General features: G+C 44.2%; 2 protein-coding genes across 2 annotated transcripts in view; both read left to right on the forward strand.

Annotated features, from left to right (window-relative positions):
* Positions 1-584: 584 nt before the first annotated feature.
* ints7 (integrator complex subunit 7) lies at positions 585-13,744 on the forward strand. The gene is made up of 20 exons (XM_056294831.1): positions 585-749; positions 991-1,120; positions 1,213-1,359; positions 1,646-1,783; positions 1,910-1,956; positions 2,158-2,357; positions 2,577-2,699; positions 2,795-2,912; positions 3,019-3,153; positions 3,303-3,400; positions 3,498-3,737; positions 4,151-4,288; positions 5,757-5,963; positions 6,262-6,456; positions 6,593-6,696; positions 6,809-6,877; positions 8,239-8,371; positions 8,618-8,716; positions 11,883-12,068; positions 13,392-13,744. The coding sequence occupies exons 1-20, from the start codon at positions 656-658 to the stop codon at positions 13,674-13,676; spliced, it is 2,886 nt and encodes a 961-aa protein (XP_056150806.1). The 5' UTR covers positions 585-655; the 3' UTR covers positions 13,677-13,744.
* Positions 13,745-16,157: 2,413 nt separating this feature from the next.
* The window catches only part of lpgat1 (lysophosphatidylglycerol acyltransferase 1), a 63,060-nt gene continuing 55,525 nt past the window's right edge, over positions 16,158-23,692 (forward strand). Inside the window, exons 1-2 of the mRNA XM_056295026.1 lie at positions 16,158-16,348; positions 17,131-17,386. Of these exons, the coding sequence (XP_056151001.1) occupies positions 17,149-17,386 (238 nt within the window). The 5' untranslated portion in view covers positions 16,158-16,348; positions 17,131-17,148. The remainder of the gene's footprint in view (positions 16,349-17,130; positions 17,387-23,692) is intronic.

Raw genomic sequence — 23,692 nt, forward strand, 5'->3', positions numbered from 1 at the left:
CGTCACGTCCTGCCGTTGGTTCGGAGGGGGGGGGTTCTTCCGTTTTCACGCTAGGCTTCAAAATAGTTCCCCGTATGAATTATAAGGCTGTCGCAAAAAACGGGAATTGACACAGCGCTTTTCTTTCATTTCGTTGCTTGGAAGAGATGCCATCTATACGTATCCCTGAAACAATCTAACGCGTTCAACTGGACATTTTTGAACGTGTATGTACGATTATGACCCCTAATTCAGATCGTTGTGTATTTACCGCTCGGTTACGATCACGACCGCAAACAGCGATCGGCAATTTGCATATCAAACGTTTGCATTACTACTACACATTGTCATAGAAACTCTATGCTCCCTGCAATTTGTATATGAAATCGCTGTATCGTTTATATGGGTTGGGGACACCTGCAGCCAGTTTAGACTGAAGACGTCACCGTGATGAAACGTTTCTCTCAATAAAGATGAACTGATTCAACTTCTTTGAACTTTTTCGAAAAGGTTTTTTTTTTACGAGGGCTTTTAATTTGGAAAAAAAGAAAGCCAACCCGGAAGTTGTTGCTGTACACTTTGACAAAGGGTCACCGGCCGTCGTCAGACGCTAGTGTCTGCTACGGCCCTTTGAAGGTTTTTGCAGCTTGTTTGTTCGTGTTGATAAAAAGCAGTAATGTCACTTTCATCAGCTCGTTCGTTCCTGTCAGAGGCTGGTTATGGAGAACAAGAACTTGACGCCAATTCTGCTCTCATGGAACTTGACAAAGGTGTGTTAGTTCGCCAACCTTAGCTACCATGTTAGCATGCTCATTGAGCATGCTGTGTGTGTGTGTGTGTGTGTGTGTGTGTGTGTGTGTGTGTGTGTGTGTGTGTGTGTGTGTGTGTGTGTGTGTGTGTGTGTGTGTGTGAATGAATGAACCGTGTCTGTTATTGCTGAGTGGTAGTGTCGCAAGACGAGCAGCATCCTTTAGTGTTAGCATACAACTAAGGGTGTGCCTACAATTCCAGGTCTGAGGTCGGGAAAACTTGGAGAACAATGTGAGGCGGTGGTGCTCTTTCCCAAACTCTTCCAGAAGTACCCTTTCCCAATCCTCATCAACTCCGCCTTTCTTAAACTGGCAGACATCTTCAGACTCGGGTAAAGGGACTGTGGGACGATTTGCGTGTGTAGGACAGTTTATTGTGCCTATTGAACGTGTCAGTTATAGAAGTTTGTTGTCGCCCTTTCAGGAACAACTTCCTGCGCCTGTGTGTGTTGAAGGTAACTCAGCAGAGTGAGAAACATTTGGAGAAGATCCTCAACGTGGACGAATTTGTTAAGAGAGTGTTTTCCGTCATCCATAGCAATGATCCTGTCGCCAGAGCCATCACGCTTAGGTAATCAAGTGTAAACAAACTGATTTAACTCACTCCTCTGGTAGAAATGCAGCCCTTGGCTTCAGGATGCTTGAAATGATCTGGTCAGCAGTGTGTACTTTTGTAATACTTGTGGATTTATGGTCGGACAGAAGTTGACACAGATGCGATTATGTGCTTACTAGTACAAGGGCAGTTGGAATAGATGTACTTCTTCTCTATTTGAAACATGCAGGCTGGGCTCCCATTGTTTCCTGTCACCAAAAGATTACATCTAAACTATTTTCCTTTTGTTTACTATGTTCAGGATGCTTGGCAGTTTGGCTTCCATCATCCCAGAGAGGAAGAATGCCCACCATAGCATTCGCCAAAGTCTGGACTCCCATGACAATGTTGAAGTGGAGGCTGCTATATTTGCTGCGGCAAGCTTCTCTGCACAATCAAAGTAATAGGAGTTCCGTATTTAAGATAAGATTTAGATGTGATGTTGGTGTAGTTTTCATTGTACATGGTGTCATTGCACCTAATTATATGTTTTAAGAGACACGTTGGGCTGTCTTTTCTCTTTCAGGGACTTCGCAGCTGGAATTTGCAACAAAATCAGTGAAATGATCCAAGGTAAAAGGCCTCAGGAGTGTGTACTTTGCACTCAGTTAACCTTAAGAGAAACAAACACTGTAAATATGCATTCTTTTGACCTAATCTGCAAATCTTTTCTGTATACCTGACCAGCATTTGTCATTGAGCATATTTGTGTTGATCTGATTTTTGTGGCCCTCTTAAGAGTGATTCTGTTCGTCTTTGTCCCTCCCTGTCCAGGCTTGGATACTCCAGTGGACCTTAAGCTGAAGTTGATCCCCATGCTGCAGCACATGCACCATGATGCTAATCTGGCCTCCAGCAGCAGAGAGCTTCTGCAGCAGCTGGTTAATTCTTACCCCTCGACCCCCATGGTCATTGTCACCCTGCACACCTTCACACAGTTGTCTGCCTCCTCCCTTATTGATATCCCTAAGCAGGTACAACAGAGGGGTATTATTTTTGAGTTGTTATAATAAAGCACTCAGTGGAAATTATTTTTGTCCTGATAATTGTGTAATGTATAATTAATGCATTTATCATTCTTGGTTGTTCGATATTTCAATGTTCGCATCATTCTCTTCTCATGTCTGCTCTGTTAGCATTATAGAGTGAGAACTTAACTCATTGTTTTTTTATATGGTGGCCTCTCCCTACAGTTACAGCTTCTGCTTCAGTACCTAAAAGATGACCCAAGAAAAGCTGTCAAGAGACTAGCCATTCAGGACCTGAAGTTCTTGGCCAAAAAGGCTCCCCACCTCTGGCTTAGAGAAAACACTCAGGTGGGTTGTTAGATGCTGATATTCAACTACCAGTTTTCTCAAGATTGACTTAAATGTATTGGTAAGATAACAATTTTTATACACCTTGGCAACAGACTCTGTGTGAGTGTGCCCTGACAAGCCCCTACAACAGTTTGAAGCTGGGAATGTTGGCTGTCCTCTCCACACTCTCTGGAACCATTGCTATCAAAGAGTACTTCAGCCCTTTGACAGGTAGATTTGAGATAATGGGTCTCCAGCACTGACAATGGTTTAGTAAATATATTTGGATTTTTTTTTTTTTTTTTACATTCCACAAAACCATCGTTTCTCTCTTCAGGTAGTACTCTGGTTCCTCCTCGACTCACTGACCTGGTTAAGCTGGCACAGGAATGTTGTTACCACAGTAACTTGGCTGTGGCTGCTCATGGGGTTATCGTGCTCACCAATATTGCCATTTCCTGTCCAGAGAAAGGTTGGTTGCAATGGGTGTGATCCAGAGGGTTATTGAGTCACCTCCTCTTTATACGTGATCCACTGTGTTCATTACTCACTTAAATGTACTGAATGTTTGCATTCGTTTATCGGTGTAAGAGTGCTGCTGTCTGTATTTTCCTCTTTCAGACATAGTGCAGCTGGAGCAAGACACTGTTCTGGGAGTGGAGTCTCTCCTGATGCTCTGCAGTCAGGACAACAGCACCAGTGCACAGGCCACACTCAAAGTAAGACTGCATGAGTGTACAGCAATTGACTGGTATGTTGAACAGTGGAAGTATCCGGCACCGTCTCTCTTCTCATTACCCACCTTTTACTTACTAGACAGCACTCACCTCATTGGTTCAGCTATTGAAGAGTCGACCCCACCTCTGCCAGTCAGTAGTGGAATTCCTGCTCGGCCAGCTCCATTCTTCCTGTGACTCGTCACGCGTTCTCATGTGTCATGCTCTGGCTGCCATTGCCACCCATATGCCAGTGCTGGGAGACGGTATGCTCGCAGACCTGGTGGACCTCTACAGAGTGGCCAGTCAGTCCTCCACTGACAAGCAGCAAGAGCTCCTGGTGAGAGGCTTGGATAATAAACCATGGTGTTCACAGTTCTTTAAAAAACGTGGTAGTCTATTCTAAATGGAAGGCGTTGGAATTCCAGTTTTGAAGTCTAAGATACAGGGTCTGTACTAAAGAGGCATTAAATGTTACAAGGGGGAAAAAAGCAAATTTTCTTTACTAAATCCATCCCTTTTCTTGCAAGGAAAGCTGTATGGAGAGAACTGTGTTGATTTCGGAACAGTGTGTTTACATCTTTTCCATTTAGATTTGTCATTCATTTTTTGCTTTATATTTTTAATGAAAGGGTATCAAAGTCCGTAAATCTTTGTGAACCCTGAAATCATGAACGCATAGCTGACATGCTGTCCAAAAAAAAATTTCTCGTGTGTCCAGCTGACATTTTTGTCTTTTTGGTGTCGTCACAGGTTTCTTTGGCAACAGTGATTTTTGTCGCGAGCCAGTCATCTCTGTCCGCTGAGGTGAAGATGGTCATCAAACAGCAACTGGAGAATGTGGCTAATGGCTGGACAGTGTACCGCATCGCACGGCAGGCCTCACGCATGGTGAGTTCATCCTCTTGGCTGGACTGCTGCAGGCTTCTTTTTTTTTTTTTTTACTTGCATCATTGGTTTATTTGAAAGGAGCAAGCATAGATAACGTTGTCACAATGACTAACCTCTGTTGCTAAACACATGAAGACAAGACAGGTAGTGCATATTGTTTGTCTATATCTGGTGTCTCTTAGCCTTCATAGTCCATGTCATTCACCTAAAAATTACCAACACATTACTAATACGGTATTCTCTTCCTGAAGGATGATTTTGTTTTGTTTTTTTACAACCTGGGTCTCATTTTTGTAGGTTTTTTTTTCCATTGTGCATATCAGTTATGACATCATTTTACTCACTGGCATCATTTTTGAGATATTTGACATGGACCCAATGCTCGCCATGGCTTTATAATGCTGTTTTACGATGCCACGGAATACGAGCCTTTTTTTTTTTCCCCTCCCTTTTTCTCCCCAATTGTACTTGGCCAATTACCCCACTCTTCCGAGCTGTCCCGGTCGCTGCTCCACCCCCTGCGCCAATCCAGGGAGGGCTGCAGACTACCACATGCCTCCTCCGATACATGTGGAGTCGCCAGCCGCCTCTTTTCACCTGACAGTGAGGAGTTTCGCCAGCGGGATGTAGCACGTGGGAGGATCACGCTAGTCCCCCCAGTTTCCCCCCCTCCCCCTGAACAGCCACCCCTACTGACTAGAGGAGGCGCTAGTGCAGCGACCAGGACACATTTCAACATCCGGCTTCCCACCTGCAGACACGGCCGATTGTGTCTGTAGGGACACCTGACCAAGCTGGAGGTAACACGGGGATTTGAACCAGAGATACCCGTGTTCGTAGGCAACGGAATAGACCACTACGCTACCTGGACGCCCCATGGAATACGATCCTTAAACATGTCCTTTCATCAACAAAAAAAATCTTGTGCCTCGGTTAGATTGTGCACATGATTTCCCATTATCTTTGACCTCTCAGTTGCGCTGACTTGGTAGTTTATAAGTGGTTACTACACTTACGGTAAGTATAGGCTGGTTGTTACCGCAAGTTCAACCAGAAAGTAGCTCAGCAGTGTGATGAACCATTGATAATATTGGACATTTTGGATAATAAATTTTAGTTTAAACTTTGGTTTTCACATAGAAATACATCGTAAAGCTGTCTATAGCTGTGGTCCCGTATCCAAAATCTCTCCACAATGAAGCTGTTGAGTAAAACGATATAGTGATCAATATGCACAATGGCTAAAACCACAAAAATAAGAACCTGGATGTAAAACCAAAAAAACCAAAAAACAGGAATTATCATTTAAAGTCTTTTCAGAGACCTCATAAAGCTCCACTATAAAAAAATAATTTCTTAAGAAAATCCAAGCTATTTGGAGCAGGTTCTATGTAGCAGGCTGTTTGTTTTCATATAACCCAACCCGTAAGATGGGCTGTACCCATAAACTGTTTTCTTTGCTCTGCAGGGATGTCATGAGTTCTCTAGCGAGCTGTACCAGAGTCTGCGGACTCGTGTGGCTTCCGAGCACTTCTATTTCTGGCTAAACAGCCTGAAAGAGTTCTCCCAGGCAGAGCAGTGCCTCAGTCATGTGGGGGACGGAGACTACAGTGCCGCCATGAGCGCCATCGCTGAGGCTCTCCGCTCTTACCAGAAAGGCATTGCCTCCCTCACGGTCAGTAACTGCCCACTGTTTCCCCACATAATCCTCCATGATACAAAATACATAAATCTATTGATGCTCTGCAGCGATGAGTCTGGGTATGCAAATTGAATATGTTAGCAACCCATATGCTCAATTAACATGGTTGCACACACGCACACGCACACGCACACACACACACACACTATACACATTAACACACATATACATATATAAGCATCAGAACAATTTGCACCTTTTTATTTGTTCTTTCTCTTACCTTTCTTCTTATTGCATTTCAGTGATTCTTGGTTATCATTTCTCCCTCCAGGCTGCCAGCACTCCCCTAAGTCCGTTGACTTTCCAATGTGAGTTTGTGAAACTGCGTATTGATACCCTTCAAGCTCTCTCACAGCTCATTTGTACCTGCAACAGCCTGAAAACCAGCCCTCCTCCCGCCATCGCCACCACTGTTGCCCTCACATCCGGCAATGAGCTCCAGCGCTGTGGACGCATCTCCATGCAGGTATTCACTGCCGAGGACTGCTAAATTGCCAGCATTTGGTGCCTGTTCCATCGAAATTGGGAAATCAATTCAAACGTAGCACACTTCAGTGTCACTGCTATTAATGAGTGTCCTTCTCTGTTTGTACTCCTTTCAGATGAAGTTGTCCATGGAAGAGTTTAGGAGGCTTGCTGCATGCTACGCTGACCTACACCAGTCATCATTTGACACTGACTATGCCACCCTTCGTAATGTGGAACTGTATCCTTTTAAACGTGAATGGATGTTTCTTATCCCTATTGCTTATTGTCTTTTTTTTTCTACAGCCATGTCCTCTTTACTGCTATGTGTATGTCCTTAACTGTATGTCCAGACAACAGCAGAGCTGCCTGCTTGTCTCCCATGTAATAGAGGCTCTGATACTGGATCCCCAGGCAGTCAGGTGAGAGTTGTATAAGTGCCAACTCCACTTCAAGCATTAAATTAGTTTTTTTATTCTAAAAATCAGAAATAACTTGCAGAGGCTCCCCTGTGCATGCTGCCATGCCTGGCTAAACTTTTGGATGGACTCCAAAGACAGCCCGGCATCATGGAGCAGAGAACAAGAGGAAAGAGCCAGGGGCGACAGGTCGAGCTGCTTGTCTTCCTTTCTGTGTACTTGCACAGTGTTGTTTCTCTTCATGTTGCAGAATGCAGGCTCCTGTTTCCTGTTTTTTTTCCTGACCCTACCATTCAGTTTGACAGGTAGCCCATTGGTTTGACGGTGCAAAAATAATGGCCTGCAATTTTGGCTGTAATGTTATGTTATTGCTCTATTCAGCCATAGGATTTGGACAAAGGGCTTGCTTAACTCAAGGTATTACGAAAAACTCTTTTTAACCCCCCCCCCTTTTTTTTCCCTCCCAATTGCACTTGGCCAATTACCCCACTCTTCCGAGCCATCGCGGTCATTGCTTCACCGCCTCTGCCGATCCAGGGAGGGCTGCAGACTACCATGTCTCCTCCAATACATTTGGAGTCGCCAGCCGCTTCTTTTCACCTGACAGTGAGGAGTTTTGCCAAGGGACGTAGCGTGTGGGAGGATCACGCTATTCCCCCCCAGTTCCCCCTCCCCCCCAAACAGGCGCCCCGACTGACCAGATGCGGTGCTAGTGCAGCGACCCGGACGCATACCCACATACGGCTTCCCACCCGCAGACACGGCCAATTGTGTCTGTAGGGTACGCCCGACCAAGCCGGCGGTAACATGGGGATCCGAACCGGCGATCCCCGTGTTCGTAGGCAACAGAATAGACAGCTACACTACCCGGACACCCACAAGCTCCTTTTAATTTAATTAACATTTAAACAGCTCGCTAACAAATGCTGCTCCAATGTGTTGGTGCATTACTGTTGAACTCCCGTGCCAGATGAGTTCAGCGTTGAACACTTTACAGAGCAAAGTCGTCTTCGTTGACATCAATTCATCAACTGGGAATTTTTTTCAATAGAGCATCAGTAGTATAGAATAAAAATTTACAAAAAAAAAAGAGAGAGGCAGAAGCACAATGCTCACTTCTTTTTTTTTTTTTTTTTTTTTTTTTTTTTATACCTCCACTCCCCACCCCCTGCCTCGCCTCAGCCTCGGGTAACAAACAAAACAGACAGTGAAAACAAACAGGCAATAACCCTTGGGGTCTGCCCGCCTAAATAAATATATGTATCTATACCGGATATGATTCATAGTAAAACGGTTTCCCTGAACCATTTCCCAGGCCAATATGTGATTAAAATGTATTGTCCCTCTCCATTCTTATCATCTAGTTTTCAGGAGTATGGCGCCCTGGGGACGGTCCAGACGGAGAGTGAATATGAGAGACGGATGATGTCAGTCTTCCACCGTGTGCTGGAGGAAGTGGAAAGTCTCAGCAAGAAGCATCCCCCTGTCTCGTACCTGGTGAGGTCAACACAGCATACCAGTTTTGCATATGTTTTGTAATTTAGACAGTTGTGCTGCAGGGCATATGTCTTTATCAAAGGGCTCTTGTTTATGACAGATGGTCAACTGAGAATGGAGAATTTTATAGGTTAAGCTTGTTCTGCTGTTACACCCTATACAAGTCACTTAAGAAAAGAGATTCGGTTAAACGTTTAAAGTGTAATGAAATAAAAAGGTAATCTTTTTGTTTCCATTTTTGTTCAGCACACAGGATGTCTCTGTGACGCTGTCATAGCTTTGCTCAAAGTGCCATTGTCTTTCCAGAGGTACTTCTTCCAAAAGCTCCAGTCAACCAGCATTAAGGTAACATGTCAAGAGTATTTGTAAGCACAGAAAACACATACAACATTCTGTTGTGTGACGTTGGTGGAGGGACACTGTGACAACCATCTATGCCAGTACATGCTGGCATAGATGTTTCAAATGGTTACACTCGATTCTCATTCAGTGTGCAAAGGGAGAGTGTAAGGCATACTATGGACTAGACCAGGGTTCCCCAGTTAGTTTTCCCCAAGGGCCAAATCATGTCATGCATGCCAAGCCAAGAGCCAAAACGTCCGGGGGGGTTTCCATTGCGCCAGCAAAAGCTGTTTATGTGCAGATGTTGTTGCTGCTATTACGATGATGATGATAATAATAATAATAATAATAATAATATTTATTAGTAATGGTGGTGGTACTAGTAATTTAGGGATTCTTAAAGGGATTCTTAAAGCCTGTGTTGAGGGTCACACAAGAAAAAAAAATGCACTCTTGAAACAAAATAAGTCCAAAACCAACCATTTAATGATGGACAGAAATAAATGGATGTTCATTCACCAATCAGTGAGAGTGATGGGACGAGGCAACCCATCTGATGTTGGGTCTGTATTCTGTTGTGGCAAGCCTGAGGCACTGGCCAAGATGTGCATTGGAGAGTTTGTGGTTCTTGATTGAGTTCATTGAAGAAAATGATGATTCACATATGTATGTGGAGGGGAAAACTGTGAGTAGGAGCATTGCAATAGCTCTCATGTTTTTAAATCGAGCTTGGGGAACCATGTTGATCCAAAAGTCACTCACCCCAACATCCTTGTGTTGTGCTTTGAGCAAATCAGATGTTCCCATCTCCCAAGATCTCCATGTGAAGAGTTGCCTCATCTGTGGAAAGCACCAGCGTTTTGGCCTCTGCAGTCCACTGGCCGTCAGCTGAAATGGAGAATGGCTGTCTCAGGAACACCTGAGAGTTTAGAGGAGCTTTCAAATTATTACTTGGAAGTTTTCTGCCAGGCTCATCACGAAATCCTTCATCCCTGAACCCTCACACATTTCGTTCTTCTCGGAATGCTCCCGCAGACATGGAAAGTGCAACTTTCTCCCGTGAAAGTCTCTTTCCAAAAGGTTGAGCTTTGATCAGAAAACTTCATCTGCCTTGCACATCTGCAACAGTGTGGTTCTTGCCTTGTAATTGAAGATTAAGGTGATTTAGATGAGACATGATGTCATACAAAAAATAGGTATGCCATCACTTTATTGTCGCTTAAAAACCTCTGATATTCTTGGGCTTTTTGGCTCCACAGTCCAGATAAATATGACACAAGCTCAATGTGCAGGTTGCACACCCTCTCCAACACACGACCTTTGCTCAGCCGGCGAGCCTCATTATGCTGCAAAAGATCCTTGTGTTCCCACTGACATTTCCCCCAGCAATGCTCTGAAAAGGTGATGTTGCAGACTAGAACTCTCGCGAACGAAATTTACCCTCGTCACAGTATCCATTGCCTCTTGCATGTCCCCACACAGTTTAGCGCACAACACTGATTTGTGAATGAAACGCTAAGAGCACTGGGTTAACAGCAGCAAGCCTGCTTACCAAGCCCTTGTGTTGTCCCACCATTGACGCAGCCCCATCAGTGACAACGGACACAATTTTGCTCACATCCAAGCCATTCTTCTCAAAGAACTGTTATTTCATTAAAGATGATTTCCCCAGTTGTGCACCCAGGCTGAGGAAGCAAACAAACTAGCTCTTCCCAAAAGGTCTTCCCATCAAAAAGTTCCGCTAAAAGTTGCGCTCTTCTTGTTGCTGTGCTAGCCGACAATGGCACCTGCTTTAATAGCTCCACAACCATTTTCTTGTTTTTCTTCATCATGAATGAATGGTGATGATTTATTTCAAACATGTAAACAAGCAAGATATAACGTACAGGTAATCCATTGCCAATAATATGAAGTGATCAACAAATCCACAAATCAAACTCAGTGAACAAACTCCGTATACATCAATGATCAGATTGTTATATGCTTGAAAAGGAGTAGGCGCAAGTATACACTTTTCCCCCCCTACCCCTTCTCACCTACTCTTAAGTTAATTCAGCTACTATACATTATAGAAAGGGAAAAAAAGATATATATAACAAAAAAAGATATATATATATACCAACCCAGATATCCACTCAGTGTCATATAAAGGAAATTGAAAAAATGTAATTAGGAATGTTTGGAGATAAGTAAAACTTTTAACAGTTAAACACAACTCTTCATCCCCCTATATCTCTTGAAGGTCAGACCTTTGTACTTCTTCTTGAACTGTGTAATGTTTGGGGCTCGTGACTTAAAACTCTGCCAGCCATATCAATTGCACACGTTTTAATCAACTCAGCATCAATGAATGGCTTCTTAGCTTTAGTAAGGTCCCATGAAACACGCAACGATGCAGATGTTGCACTCTTCTCATGCCGATATTGATTTACAGATAGTAGAACTGGAGTGCATGTATGCTGTTATCATATTTGCTATTGTTTGCGGTGATCTGATTTTGTAGGGTAGTTGGCATTAAAACTGGCAGCATGCATAGTGTTGAAGTGCCGCTTGAGATCATCTACTTTGCAGACAGCTACGGTCTGCATGCATGTCGGTTTGGCATTGGCATGGTCCCGTAAAATAAAACTTGTCAGTCCAGTCAGATTTAAACTGACGGTTTTCCTGGTCGACTTTCCGCTTTTTCGTGCAAGCCATGTTCTTGGTTTAGGACAGTTATTGATTATCTGTGACTTAGCTGGTGAGTGGCTCTGTCTAGTCAAGGACCGCAGAGAGCCCGGAGTACGTCTTACATCTACATTTGCTCTACGGCATAGGTCAAGTGTACGGTGTGGGGTGAGGTCAAAATAAAGTAGAGCAGCAAGCAATTTTATATCACATGTTGCACACTTTATTTCACGTTATGACAGGTGCGTTAGTGCCAATGGGTCGGCGCGGGCCAGACATTTGGCTCTCGCGGGCCGCTTATTGGGGTTCAGGGGACTAGACCATCGATAGCTAGTCTATCCTACAGCTGTGTGGCATTCATTGTAGATCCAGCTATGGAGGGAAATATAGTGAGTGAATTGAAGTATCCCATTTTCTCTCTGTTTTGAATCTGTCTTTAAGTGTGGTTTGTTGGTTTGTGTCTCAATTCTATCAGTTGATATTGATGTTTTCATTTTTCCAGCTTGCCCTCTCTCCATCCCCACGAACACCGAGTGAACCAATCCCAGTGCAGAGCAGTCAACAGCTGACCCTTAAAGTGGAGGGAGTGGTGCAGCATGGCTCGACCCCAGGGCTATTCCGCAAGATCCAGTCAGTTTGTCTCAATGTCACTTCCGTTCTCCAGAGTAAGACCGGCTCTGACTATAAGGTATCTATCCTTTTTTCGATTGTCCTACAAAAATTGTGTTTTTTTCTCATCTCATCATTCTAGGAACATGGTACGATTTTCTCTTTCATATCTCACATTTGATTGATTTGTAATTTTAATGATCTCAGAAATTATTCTGCTGTGGCACTCATTCTATTTCCCTCAAGATAAACAGCATCATCCAAATTCACAGAATGTAAATACAAAATCTATCTTCATTCTGATAGGTGTTTTGAGGGGGTCAGTCTCGCTAGACAAGAGTCCGGGACTTGTGGTCTTTATTCCGTCTTTATGCCAGTAGGTCTGCTTGCCAAGCGAGACTGCCACTTGGTCTGTAGTTCCTAGTTATGACGGGTATATTTTGGTTAAATTTATATTTACATTAAAGTCATTAAGGAAACATTCTTATCAACTTACAGTAAGGGCATTCTGACACCTATAGTCCGTTTGCTTTGGTCCAAATCAGTGGATGAGTTGCTGTATGTTGCATTTTCCCATTGGATCAGTTTGTTTTCATACGTCAAAATTTCAAGTGAACCAAATTTCATTAACAAAAGCCATGTGGGAGCTGTCACACCGTTCATTGGTCAGAAGTCTCATGGGGTTGGCAGGTAGAAAATGGAGAGTTTCTCTTTCTTCCGGGATAGCTATCCAAAACGGGCCATCGGCAGAACTGGCATTTGTTCATAATCGGAGTTATCGTTTATGCCATATGACCAAGCCAAAATATGCGAGCAGAATGGCACGTTTGAACTCACCTTGAGGCAATGTTTGGAGAACAATGTGTTGCTCCATATTACACGAAGATGTGCTACCTTCAGTCGCCCTATTCTGTGTTGACAAAGCTTGTCCTCAGCCCATAATGCACAGTGCAGCGGGTAACAGGAGCTGGTTTAATCAACAACAAAAAAAAAAATGAAATGCTGCCTGCAGTTGGGTCGAATCTGGGTTGGATCATGTTCATACCACAAATGAACCGTACCAGAGTTCGTTTGTGACTGGACCAAGACCACCTCTTCAACAAGGTCTGTCCAGTTGTTTTAGTTAGTACCCGAGTGCAATTGCTGTGTTCACACCTGCCCAAACAAACTGCACCAAGGGGGTAAACGCTTCAGGGTTTGATTAAAACGGACCAAACAGCTCCGGTGTGAAAGCATCCTAAGTGAGCAAGCATGAGTTTAGTGGTTTCAGGTTTAGGGTGCTGAGAGTACACGTGACTGTTTTATTGGGTTTGAACTGGAAACCTAGGCTTTACTGCTGCCATTTAAGTATGGCAGTAAACACTATGAATTTCTCATGTTTACTGTATTTCTGACCTCTCAGATTCCGCTGGACACCAAGACCAATGAGATTGAGCAGCGTGTCGAACCCCACAATGACTACTTCAGCACCCAGTTCCTGCTTAATTTCTCCATCTTGGGCACTCATTCTGTCACCGTAGAGGCCTCCGTGGTAGATGATAGCGGCATTGAATGGAAGACGGGTCCCAAGACAACAGTGTCCGTCAAATCTCTGGAGGACCCTTACTCCCAGCAGCTCCGTCACCAGCTGCAGCAGCAAGCCGGAGCCCAACCTGCTCCACAGAGAAATGTGTTCGCCCGCTTCTAGTGAATGCTTCCTTCATGTTTCACAATTCTGTTTAACTTGTATATATTTTTTAACAATTAAAAGACCAAATTTCATTGTAATGTCGTGCACTGTATGAGTTCTTGAACTGATTTTTCGATCTGGATATCGTTTATTTTGAACGATCGTGTTTGCATTACTTCTCAGCAAAACAAAAAAAAAAAAAGCAAAAATCTGCAGCATAACATAATGCGACACTCCTGCCCATTTTCTCCTTTAGTGTCTTGTTCTGTTTTTAGGGCTTGTAAGGTGTCAAGTCTCTGGATGATGCAGTACAATCAAAGATCAGCAGGAGGCAGAGTTAAACTAGTTAACAGTTGCAGTGTATGTTGTTTCTGGTTGACAGCGCATACAGCGAAACAACCAATCACAGGGAGAGCGTCCCTCCAGCCAATCCACTCTAGCGCCAACCTAAATTAACATACAGCTACACGAGCCCCGTTTTTTTTAGCCAATATTTGTTTATCCATCCATCCATCCATCATCCAAACTGCTCTCAGGGTCGTGGGAACTAAGTGTGCCGAATTCGCTATTATAGGTTCCTACTTGCTATGTTCCATCGAATGTACTGACAACTATCACTGGATTACTACTTTGATACTGAAGAAAACTTCGAAACGTGACGACTTCCAAGCAGGTTCTAAAGTTTTAAGGAGCTTCTCCCCCCCCCTCTGATTTCTAAGCAGATTTATGGATGCTTATTTGCAATAGACACCGGAAATAATTGTATTCTTGGAAAGTGTAAATCACACTGAATCTAAAAATATGTGTGTAAACTATTAGTAAGACACTTTAGCCGAGCGGTTAGTGATGTCGCCTTGTGGTACAGGGCCCCCCGTATCGAATCCCGCACCGGGCAAGAAAATAACCTGTTACATGTGTATCATGTCCGTGTGGACAAATAGAGTACCGTAAAATAATAACATAGCCATGCCCGTGTTGTTTATGCCATTCCCTACAGAAATCTAATTTATTTTGAGCAAATGTTCTTCTATTGGCCTCATTCAGTTCAGATTATTGAAGACCACATTTATTTGGCAATGTTTGGGATCCTTGATTTGCAATTAGAACAGGCCCGATTATAATAGCATGGATCCAAATGTAGCAGATTTTTCAGCTAAACGTTCATCCTGTGAACTCCACGTCACCATGGCATGACAAAAACAGGTTTCAAGATGACCAATGGGGGTTACGCCAAATTCCTACCCTGCACGTTGTGCAACTTGAAAATAAGAACGTTAGACGAGTTTTGCTTCTTTTTAGGTGGCGAGAGTGAAAATTAGTCATCCTCTACATTTGTTGTGTTATGGTTTCCGAATGACGAAGACAGTTGGAAAACAAGTAGATACAAAATAAGATGTTGGCTCTATCCCCCACCGGGGGAATTATCACGTTTTTCCCAAATAATTGTAACTGGTTATTTTTTTGCCCGGTGTGGGATTCGATACGATGTGTGCTGCACCACAAGGCGACATCACTAACCGCTCGGTGAAAGGGTCAGACTCGTTAGCGAGGGACTAACGTGTCTTATTCGTAGTTTACACAGTGTACAGGTTTATAGGATTTCTATGATTCCAAATGGCTTGAAAAATAGTGCGCAAAACTGCCGTAAATGGGGGGAGGGGGTGTCTCCCCCGGGGAGCATATCCCTGCCCCCCCCCCCAGTTTTGGGCTAAACCCTGAATGTTTACAATGTCTGGCTCCGCCCCTGCTCTGGAGGTTCCATTGGTTTCAACCCGCGTCTGTGAGGGACTTACCCGAACTGATTGTGTCCACGCTCCTGTTTCTCGGGATTAAAAGAACACAAAGCATCACGATGTCTAAGCAGTAAAGGCAGACACAGATGTCGACGGCGGATCCAGGAGTTTTGTTTTCACACAGCCAACAAAAAAAACGGGAGTGAATCCAGATTACCTCCGAAGATAAAATCCCCGTATCAGAACCGGCGATAACGCTCGCAGCATTGGGGTCTGCCGGACACCAGGGAGCCTGCGCACTCAGCGCCAGTTAGCTCCGAGGCTAACGGCTAACCCGTCTCCCTCCATCGACCTCCTCGCTCCGTAACGACGGCTTGCGTGAGGAGGCGAGGACATGACACGAGACCGCGCACGAAACTCGGGGCTCCCTCGCGTCTGACACGGCGTGCATATTATGTTAATGTATGTTGATATATAGGATATAGCTTTGGCATAGCTGGCTTGCCGGCGGTCTTTGCAAGCGGGCCCGCGTCGTCTCGCTGGTGTGCGCTAATAACACCGCTCGCTAGCTTACTCGATGATGTTGCACGGCTGAAATGATCCCGGCGGCTTTGATGACTGAGATGGATCCGACGAAGTGCTGTCGCTTGCTGGGTAGCTAGCGAGCCGAGGTCCTTACCCCCCACCACCACCACCTCCAACCACCCCAATCCCCTCACCCACACACACGCAAACCCCGAATTCATGCTGTCCGAGCAGCACTATGTGAACAGGCGGAATCAACGTTTATATCGCACAGGCTCCTTATTCTCAGCAATTGCCTCGAACTTCCGATCGAGACTGAAGGTTTTAACATGTTAGCTACCGAAATCGCTAACTTGACCGGCTGAGGTTGGCGGTGCGATACATCTCTCAGACGCCTCCGCTGTCCTTGGACGCTTCAGCCACACGAGTCGGGTGAGTTGACGCCAGATTCATCAGCGAAGACTTTTTCTGTTGTTTTTTTTTCAGGATCAGGCTATATCCTGGATAAAATGGGCGGAATGACCCGGTCTTGTTCGGGGTTCGCTCGTTATTCGGCCAGGTTTCGGTACCCCCCCGATTTGGAAAAACGCTGCCTTTTTGCCAGCCGCCCTCCGACGCGCACACACGCCCGTTTGAGTGTGTTGTTGCACACGGTGCTTCGCCAATTGTCCCGCCTCGCTACTAACTAACTAACTAACCTGTTCCCGTTTTGCTAATCTAGCTTTGAACGCCAAGCGAGCGCGCCGACTGCGCGACTCGGCTCGCGTCCCGTGCCTTTTATGGACCTCTCGTCGCACGCGAACTAGCGGCGGCTATATGCGGTTAGCTAGCTAGCTAGCGGGCAGCCGCTAGTAACGGATCGCAATTTAGAATTAATTTGTCGATCGCGCATCCTAATCTTTTTTGTTTTAGGTTGTTCGATGCGGTAAGTGCCTCCACTGCACAATTGCGTGGGGGTGGGTGGGGGGGTGGATTCATTCTGCTACATCGCCGCCTTTCCTCTGCTGTATAGCGGAGCGCTGCTTTTTGAGAGTGGCGTGACATAACGTGATCTGGGGGGTTTTTTGGGGCTCCTTCTTTGAGCCGATCGTTTGTAGCTAGTGCACACATGCCTCGTTTATTATTGTTGTTTGCTTTTTTTGTCCTTGTGAACGAGCGACTTGTGCGGAGTCTGAAAATATAAATGGACGCTAACACCTGCTGTGTCTTTGCAGACGGCGGCGTGCATCAGGATGGCACATCTCCTGGACGGCGCCCGCAATCTGGGCTGGGTCCTGCTGAGCTCCCTGCTTCGTTTCGTGTTCATGTTCATTAACAACTGTGTGGCCATCCCTTCCTACTGCTTATACTTGCTCCTTCTCCAGCCACTGAGACTATGGGACGGTCCTACTTTCTGGCAAATTGAAGGAATAATGTTCAAATGGATGCTTGCTATGGTGTCCTCTTGGGGCTGGATTGCAGGTTACACAGGTAGGAGAACCCCTCACACCCCTGCTTACATGATCACTGTGTGGGTAACCCTGACTGTGCTTACATCACCTCGAACAGCTGCTAGCAGATAGAGGGGGGGGGGGGATTTCATGGCCACCACCTACAGGTTTTGTTTTTTGTTTTTTTTTAAGCATATAGACTAAACCTTGGTAGATGCCCTTTTAGTCTTCCATTGACCATAGCTGGCACAGACAGTGTGAAAATGTGGTGGTGGTGTTATCCCACAGGATGCAGTGGTGACACATCTTCTGAAGTTAGGAGCAGAGGGTATACGTTTAAAAGAATAGATTAACCCAGTGTTTGAAACGTAACATTGATTCTCAAGGTGCCCCTTTTTGTTTCCCACTGTTGGAAGTGGGGGTTTATATTTGGATGCATCTGCATCTAAAATGGTTTTGCTCTAGGTGTTTGTCCTGTCTTGAAATGCACACATCTTTGTTTCTTTAAATGGCACAGTTCACTGTTGATTTAAACTTGTAATGCTTTAGCATTTGCTGACAGCCTGGATCAATTTAGCTGCAAGGTGTAGTAAATCTAAAGGAATTTGTTTAGGTAATGTCGGTGCAGTGACATATTGACAACTTGCACATAGTAACACAGCATATACTGACTGGTGCAAGCTGCAAGAGGACCTCAAAAGCATTTGTTGGTTCCGCTCTGCTGGCCAACTAAATGTCTTGGAGTGATTTGGCTCTGTCAGTGGTGTTTGGTTTCACAAAGCGACAAGATAAAATGTTCACAAATTACTAAGTGCTGAACACAAGAGAGCAACAAGGCATGCTGATTAAAAATGCAGTGTTAGCCTATAGAATACCTGGTGGTACATTGAGCAACATACATGTTTTAAGACCTTGATTAGTGGCGTTCAAGAGGAAAATGGGACCTTGTAGAGCAATTCAGTAACAAAGTGTTGAATTTTAAGTATGAGGAACACCATATTGAAATACTACATATTATGTAATGTGTCCTCCGTCTGATACTTCTCTAATTTCCTTTCATCAACACTCTTATATGTAACCTTCCCCCACGTTGTTACCAGAGGCATCAGTACACAGGCGCAACATGACTGAAGCGGTTAGGGAGTCACAGTCATCACTCGTGCTCAAGGACATGTTGACAAGGATGGAGACTGGCTGTTGAGGTGGTCAACCCCATAACCTTTAACTTGCAGAACAAGTCTAACCACAGCAGTTTGCTCCAGTGTGTAAATGACCTTTTGATTTCAGTGCCTCCCACCCCCTTCAGTACAGACAGGTTCTGCCCATGGTCAATCAGTACCCAGATATTATTTTGTCCAGTTCTGTCCAGGTTTTGTTATAGATCACAATAACATTAATCCTATTGGTGATTAATTATAATTATTAAGTGCTACATAACTGCACTGAGGGCATGTTGTATTGGCCCACTCACCTGCACTTTGAAACCCTTCACTTTGCATGTTCTCCTTTAGTTTTAACTATCAGAGTGGTGATGGACATTATGTTGGTTTTGGTTGGGGAACAATGGTGCTTTATAGATGACAAGGGACTGGGTTATCAGTAAGCAAATTACAAGTAGTAGCATACAGGTCTCTTATCATGTTGTACAAAAAGCTCCATATTCTGTAAGTACTTAGCTAGATAATTTTGTAGAGCAACTGACAACCTGAATGAAAAGGTCACCTTCAAACCTCTCTTTTTAGGGCTTTCTTTGAATTCTTGGGTGAATGGGGAAAATTGGGAACAAATGTGGCATTATGTGCTGATGGATGTCCGTGTATTCTCAAGTGAATATCATTAAATGTGTCTGGGAGTCTGACTTTGAACTCAGACTTGAGAAACGTTGCTAAATGCAAAACCATGAAATGTGTGCTTGTGTGTATGCATGCGTTGCCTCATTATAGAGATTGGGGGTGAGTGGGCTATACTGGATGTTTTTTATATTAATATATTTATTTTTAACTATTCCCCTAGCACAGAGGAGACAAGATCAGCCAATTCCCCAGGTGTTAATTTCACTGTTATGATGTCCAGACATGCTGTAATTTAGGATCAGGGTAAAAGTGTTCAAGTCTTCACACAGTGCATACTGTGATGAGTCTCTGGCCACGATAATGAAGCCTCAAAAGAAGAGTGCTGATCTTTGATCGCTGGTGAGGTGGCATGGCCATGAAAGCCTTCGGGATAACTTGATTGTAGTCTCATGCACTAGAAGGTGACTAATAATCACAACGATAGTGAATCAGTACATCGTGAATGGGGCCAGATTGCTGACCCATGGTGTTTTCTTAAAGACTATTACCCCATTAATCGACTAACCTTGTATTTCTGTAGTAGGCCTAACTATTTACAGACTGCTGCAAATGTTGTCTTGTGACAGCATTGTCATAATGTAGTAATTTCAACCTTCATTTGTCCCCAGCTCCTTCTGCTTCCTGCTTGCTGGCATCAGGCAGCGCAGTGGGCCTCCATCTATGTATGCATTGTAACACATACTCACAACGGTGAGCATGACACTGGGCCCTGGACCCAATTGGTTTGCTGCTGCATGTTTGACTGTGTGGTCCAACAGGCCTTGTGGACGATGGTGACTGTGAGCAATGAGTCCATAGACCGAGGAAATGTGGTCCCGGTTGAAGAGAAATGAGGTGGTTTTTGTCCTGCTTAGTTATAGGGCATCTCAACAGTTCATCTCTTTCGACGTTCTTTTGCCAGAGATATTACAGAATATGAATTTTAAAGATATTCCCAGTTTGTGAATTGATGTGGTCTGTTTGCACTAACCCAGCAGAATAATAGGTAAATCAGCTATTCTTGACTAACCCTTATTTATAATCCCCATTGATAGGCGGTGGGCCAATCGGAGATTTCGTATATTTAGACGATCCCTATCAGGGGAGGACCCAATTTTTTGTTAACGTCTATGGCTTTCAACAGATGGGGAAAAAAATGCCACTCATACTTGCGCATTTTTTGTTTATTGGTAGCTTTGTCCAAGTTACTTTTTCCTGGCAAAGAGAGCAGGCAGCTATGTTTGGGGTTCGACTCGCATGACGTATTTGTAGTTATCATCCAATAGTGTGCTTGGAAAAGTGCCGGATTGGGTTAAATGCCTCAATCCGTTATTAAATCAATGAGTGAACTCAAAGATCGCACAAACACGTGTAGTTTGTATTAAACATTTTGAAATGTACAACCACATTTTACTGTCACAGAAGCTCAAATAAAAACAGATTTGCGTCGTAAACGCAGACTAAAACGCAACATTTCGTATTCACCTTTCGTCATTTTGCACATTAAAACTGACTTGACTTCATTGTACTTGCTTGTCATGACATATTGGATTTGGGGATTTTAAAATCACATTCCCTGAAATTCCAGGCTACCGCAAAAACAGCTAGAGGAATTATCACAAGTTAACGGTCCCTACTTTGTTGTTCAGCTTGATAAAAACACAAAAATGTCAGTATTGTAGAGGTAGTCCTTACTGTCATTCTTAATTTTTTTACGTGAGAACTTAAATCCTCTGTGATAACGTTACTGATGTCCTCAAACATTTCTTTGTGAGCTTTTCAAATCTGATTTCGCAAATTTGAGGTCAAATCATTTTGTAAAGATGACGAGCATAACATCATAAAAACGAGCCACCCACTAGACTACTCTTGTATCCATCCATGTTTGCTAGCAAACATCACATCTATAAAAAGAAATGGAATGCTGTATGCATGTAGTTGAGAAAAAATTATATATATAGCGCTTTTCTAAAACAAGGTTACAAAGGGAGTAAAGACGCGATTTAAAAGAAGCTAGAGACTTGGTTTGGACCCATGGACCCATCATTCCTTCTACAGACACAGGATGGGAAAAATGTATTAACTCGTGTTTCTATAGAAAGATGTTGGAAGTGGGGGGGTCTTGTAGCTTAGGAGGCAGTGCGAAGATTCATCTTGGAAACCTGCTGCTAAACCAGCTACCACGGGCTATCACAGGGACTGCTACAGCCATTTTACTAATGTCACAAAGATAAAACGAGCCCAGAAGAGAAGCGAGAAGGCAGTTTTAATTCAAAATGAGACTATAAAAGAAGGTTGATATCAAACATGTAATGAATAGGAGTGTGACTGTGGATCTCGAACGTCAACTTTGAATCTGTAGAGGAAGTGAAGAATGAAAATTAGGAACAACTCACAATGATATTTCAAACTTTACATTTTTTTTTGAGAACCAAAGTTTAATATGTGTAACTCATTGTTACGGCACAAGCGTTTTACATGCACCTCAGATTAGCAATATAAAAACCCAGCTGTGGGCGTCTGGGTGGCGTGGCAGTCTATTCCGTTGCCTACCAACACGGGGATCGCCAATTCGAATCCCCATGTTACCTCCGGCTTGGTAGGGCGTCCCTGCAGACACAATTGGCCGTGTCTGGGGGGGGGGAGCTGGATGTGGGTGGGTGTCCTGGTCGCTGCACTAACGTCTCTTCTGGTCGGGGGGAGGGGGAACTGGGGGGAATGGCGTGATCCTCCCACACGCTACGTCCCCCTGGCGAAAATCCTCACTGTCGGGTGAAAAGAAGCGGCTGGCGACTCCACGTGTATTGGAGGAGGCATGTGGTAGTCTGCAGCCCTCCCTGGATCGGCAGAGGGGCTGGAGCAGTGACCAGGACGGCCCGGAAGAGTGGGGTGATTGGCCAGATGCAATTGGGGAGGAAATAAGGGGGAACCCCCCCCCCAAAAAAAACCCCAACCAGCTGTGCTTTTGCACCCTTGTCCAACAAAAGAGCTCAATTTGAAGGATTGAGAAGGTGATCTATTTGACAAAACACATCACTGCATTCTCACCCACCTGATTCTGTCACAAGAGAGGCATATGTGCACCTAGTTTCAGTGGATACTGTTGAGATGAAGAGAAGCACAACATAATTAAGCCCCTCACTCATTCAAATTACTTCTTAAAGTCCAATGAAGCGCTCAGTAACATCCATTAAAAACAGCCAGGGAAAAGACCCAGGCTCTTGGCTCAATCTCATCTCATTCCCTATATTACTATTCCTTACTATGCCTTATTTCTGCCGCAATTGGCGCAATGACTCTTATCTGCTAATTCGTGCCTGACGAAAAACGAGGCATAAATTGTTCACATTTTAGAAAACGTTATTAGTAGTGTAAACTACTAATAAGACTATTAATAAGACACGTTAGCCCCTAGCTAACGGGTCTGACCCTTTAGTCGAGCGGTTAGTGATGTCGCCTTGTGGTGCAGTACACCCCGTATCGAATCCCGCACCCGGCAAGAAAATAACCGGTTACATTAGTTTCCTCATTAAATATGCATTTCACCCACCCGCAAACCATCCACTATTAATCGGACCGATAATTTTTATGACTCGGCCCACCCGATCCGCGGATACAACTGCGATCCGCGCGTCACTAGCCGACAAGCGGATGAACACGTCGATGTATCATTTGTCCAAACGGAGCGAGAAATTACAAAGTTCCAAGTATTAAATCGGAGTATATTATGTTATATCAGACAGAATTCCCTTCTAGATTAGTGATGGAAAATTAGCACCGTGTGAGTTTCCCATTTGTACCAAGCAGCAAAAAGCTGTAGCATGAGGTGTTTTGAGCTCATTTGCCTTGCTTCACTATTGAGCATGCGTACATCGCGATGACGATGCTGAAACGATATATCGTGCAGCCCTAGCTGATAGTATTGCGTTTATATATTCGAGAGATGGCGTTTGTGGGGAGAAATAAACTGAAAACTGGTCAGATATGACTTGAATGCCACTTGTCAGCCTTCCCTCTTCCAGTCTCCTAATCAGTGGAGTAAGAGTGCCATTTAATGGGGTCTTTAACAGTTGTTTAGGTTATTATCAGGCGTTAATCACACGCACACATATTGTCAGCAAAAATGGCCCTCAAATGATCAGATGTGGCCATTGGCCCATAGTTGTGTTGGGCTTGCACTTACGGCAAGCCAAATTCTTAACGACCATGCTTGCTAGCAAAACAGACAGCATGCTTACAGCAGAGCAGCAGTTATCTTCAGTCTAACCACACTATAACGCAACAACCTTATCATGCTCATAGTGTACGAGTAAAGCTGTCTCATATAAAGTTAACTTTCATTTAAATATAAATTATTTAAGGTACACAATGACATTACCTTGACTTGACATGTATGGGGCCTCCATGCAAAACAGTGATGAACGTTCCCGGGTGACCGGTGGAGGCTGCGCAGCCATCAGCCACTATTGAAGCCAAGTTCCGCCGATTCCGATACTTTGTAAAACATCCTATCG

This window comes from Lampris incognitus, chromosome 15 (assembly GCF_029633865.1).
Source record: "Lampris incognitus isolate fLamInc1 chromosome 15, fLamInc1.hap2, whole genome shotgun sequence".
Lineage (NCBI taxonomy): Eukaryota > Metazoa > Chordata > Actinopteri > Lampriformes > Lampridae > Lampris > Lampris incognitus.

Coding starts and splice junctions, on each gene's coding strand:
- ints7 (XM_056294831.1), top strand. CDS start 656: ATGTCACTTTCATCAGCTCGTTCGTTCCTGTCAGAGGCTGGTTATGGA. Junction 4,289..5,756: donor CACGGCAGGCCTCACGCATG/GTGAGTTCATCC, acceptor TTTGCTCTGCAG/GGATGTCATGAGTTCTCTAG. Junction 8,717..11,882: donor TCCAGTCAACCAGCATTAAG/GTAACATGTCAA, acceptor TCATTTTTCCAG/CTTGCCCTCTCTCCATCCCC.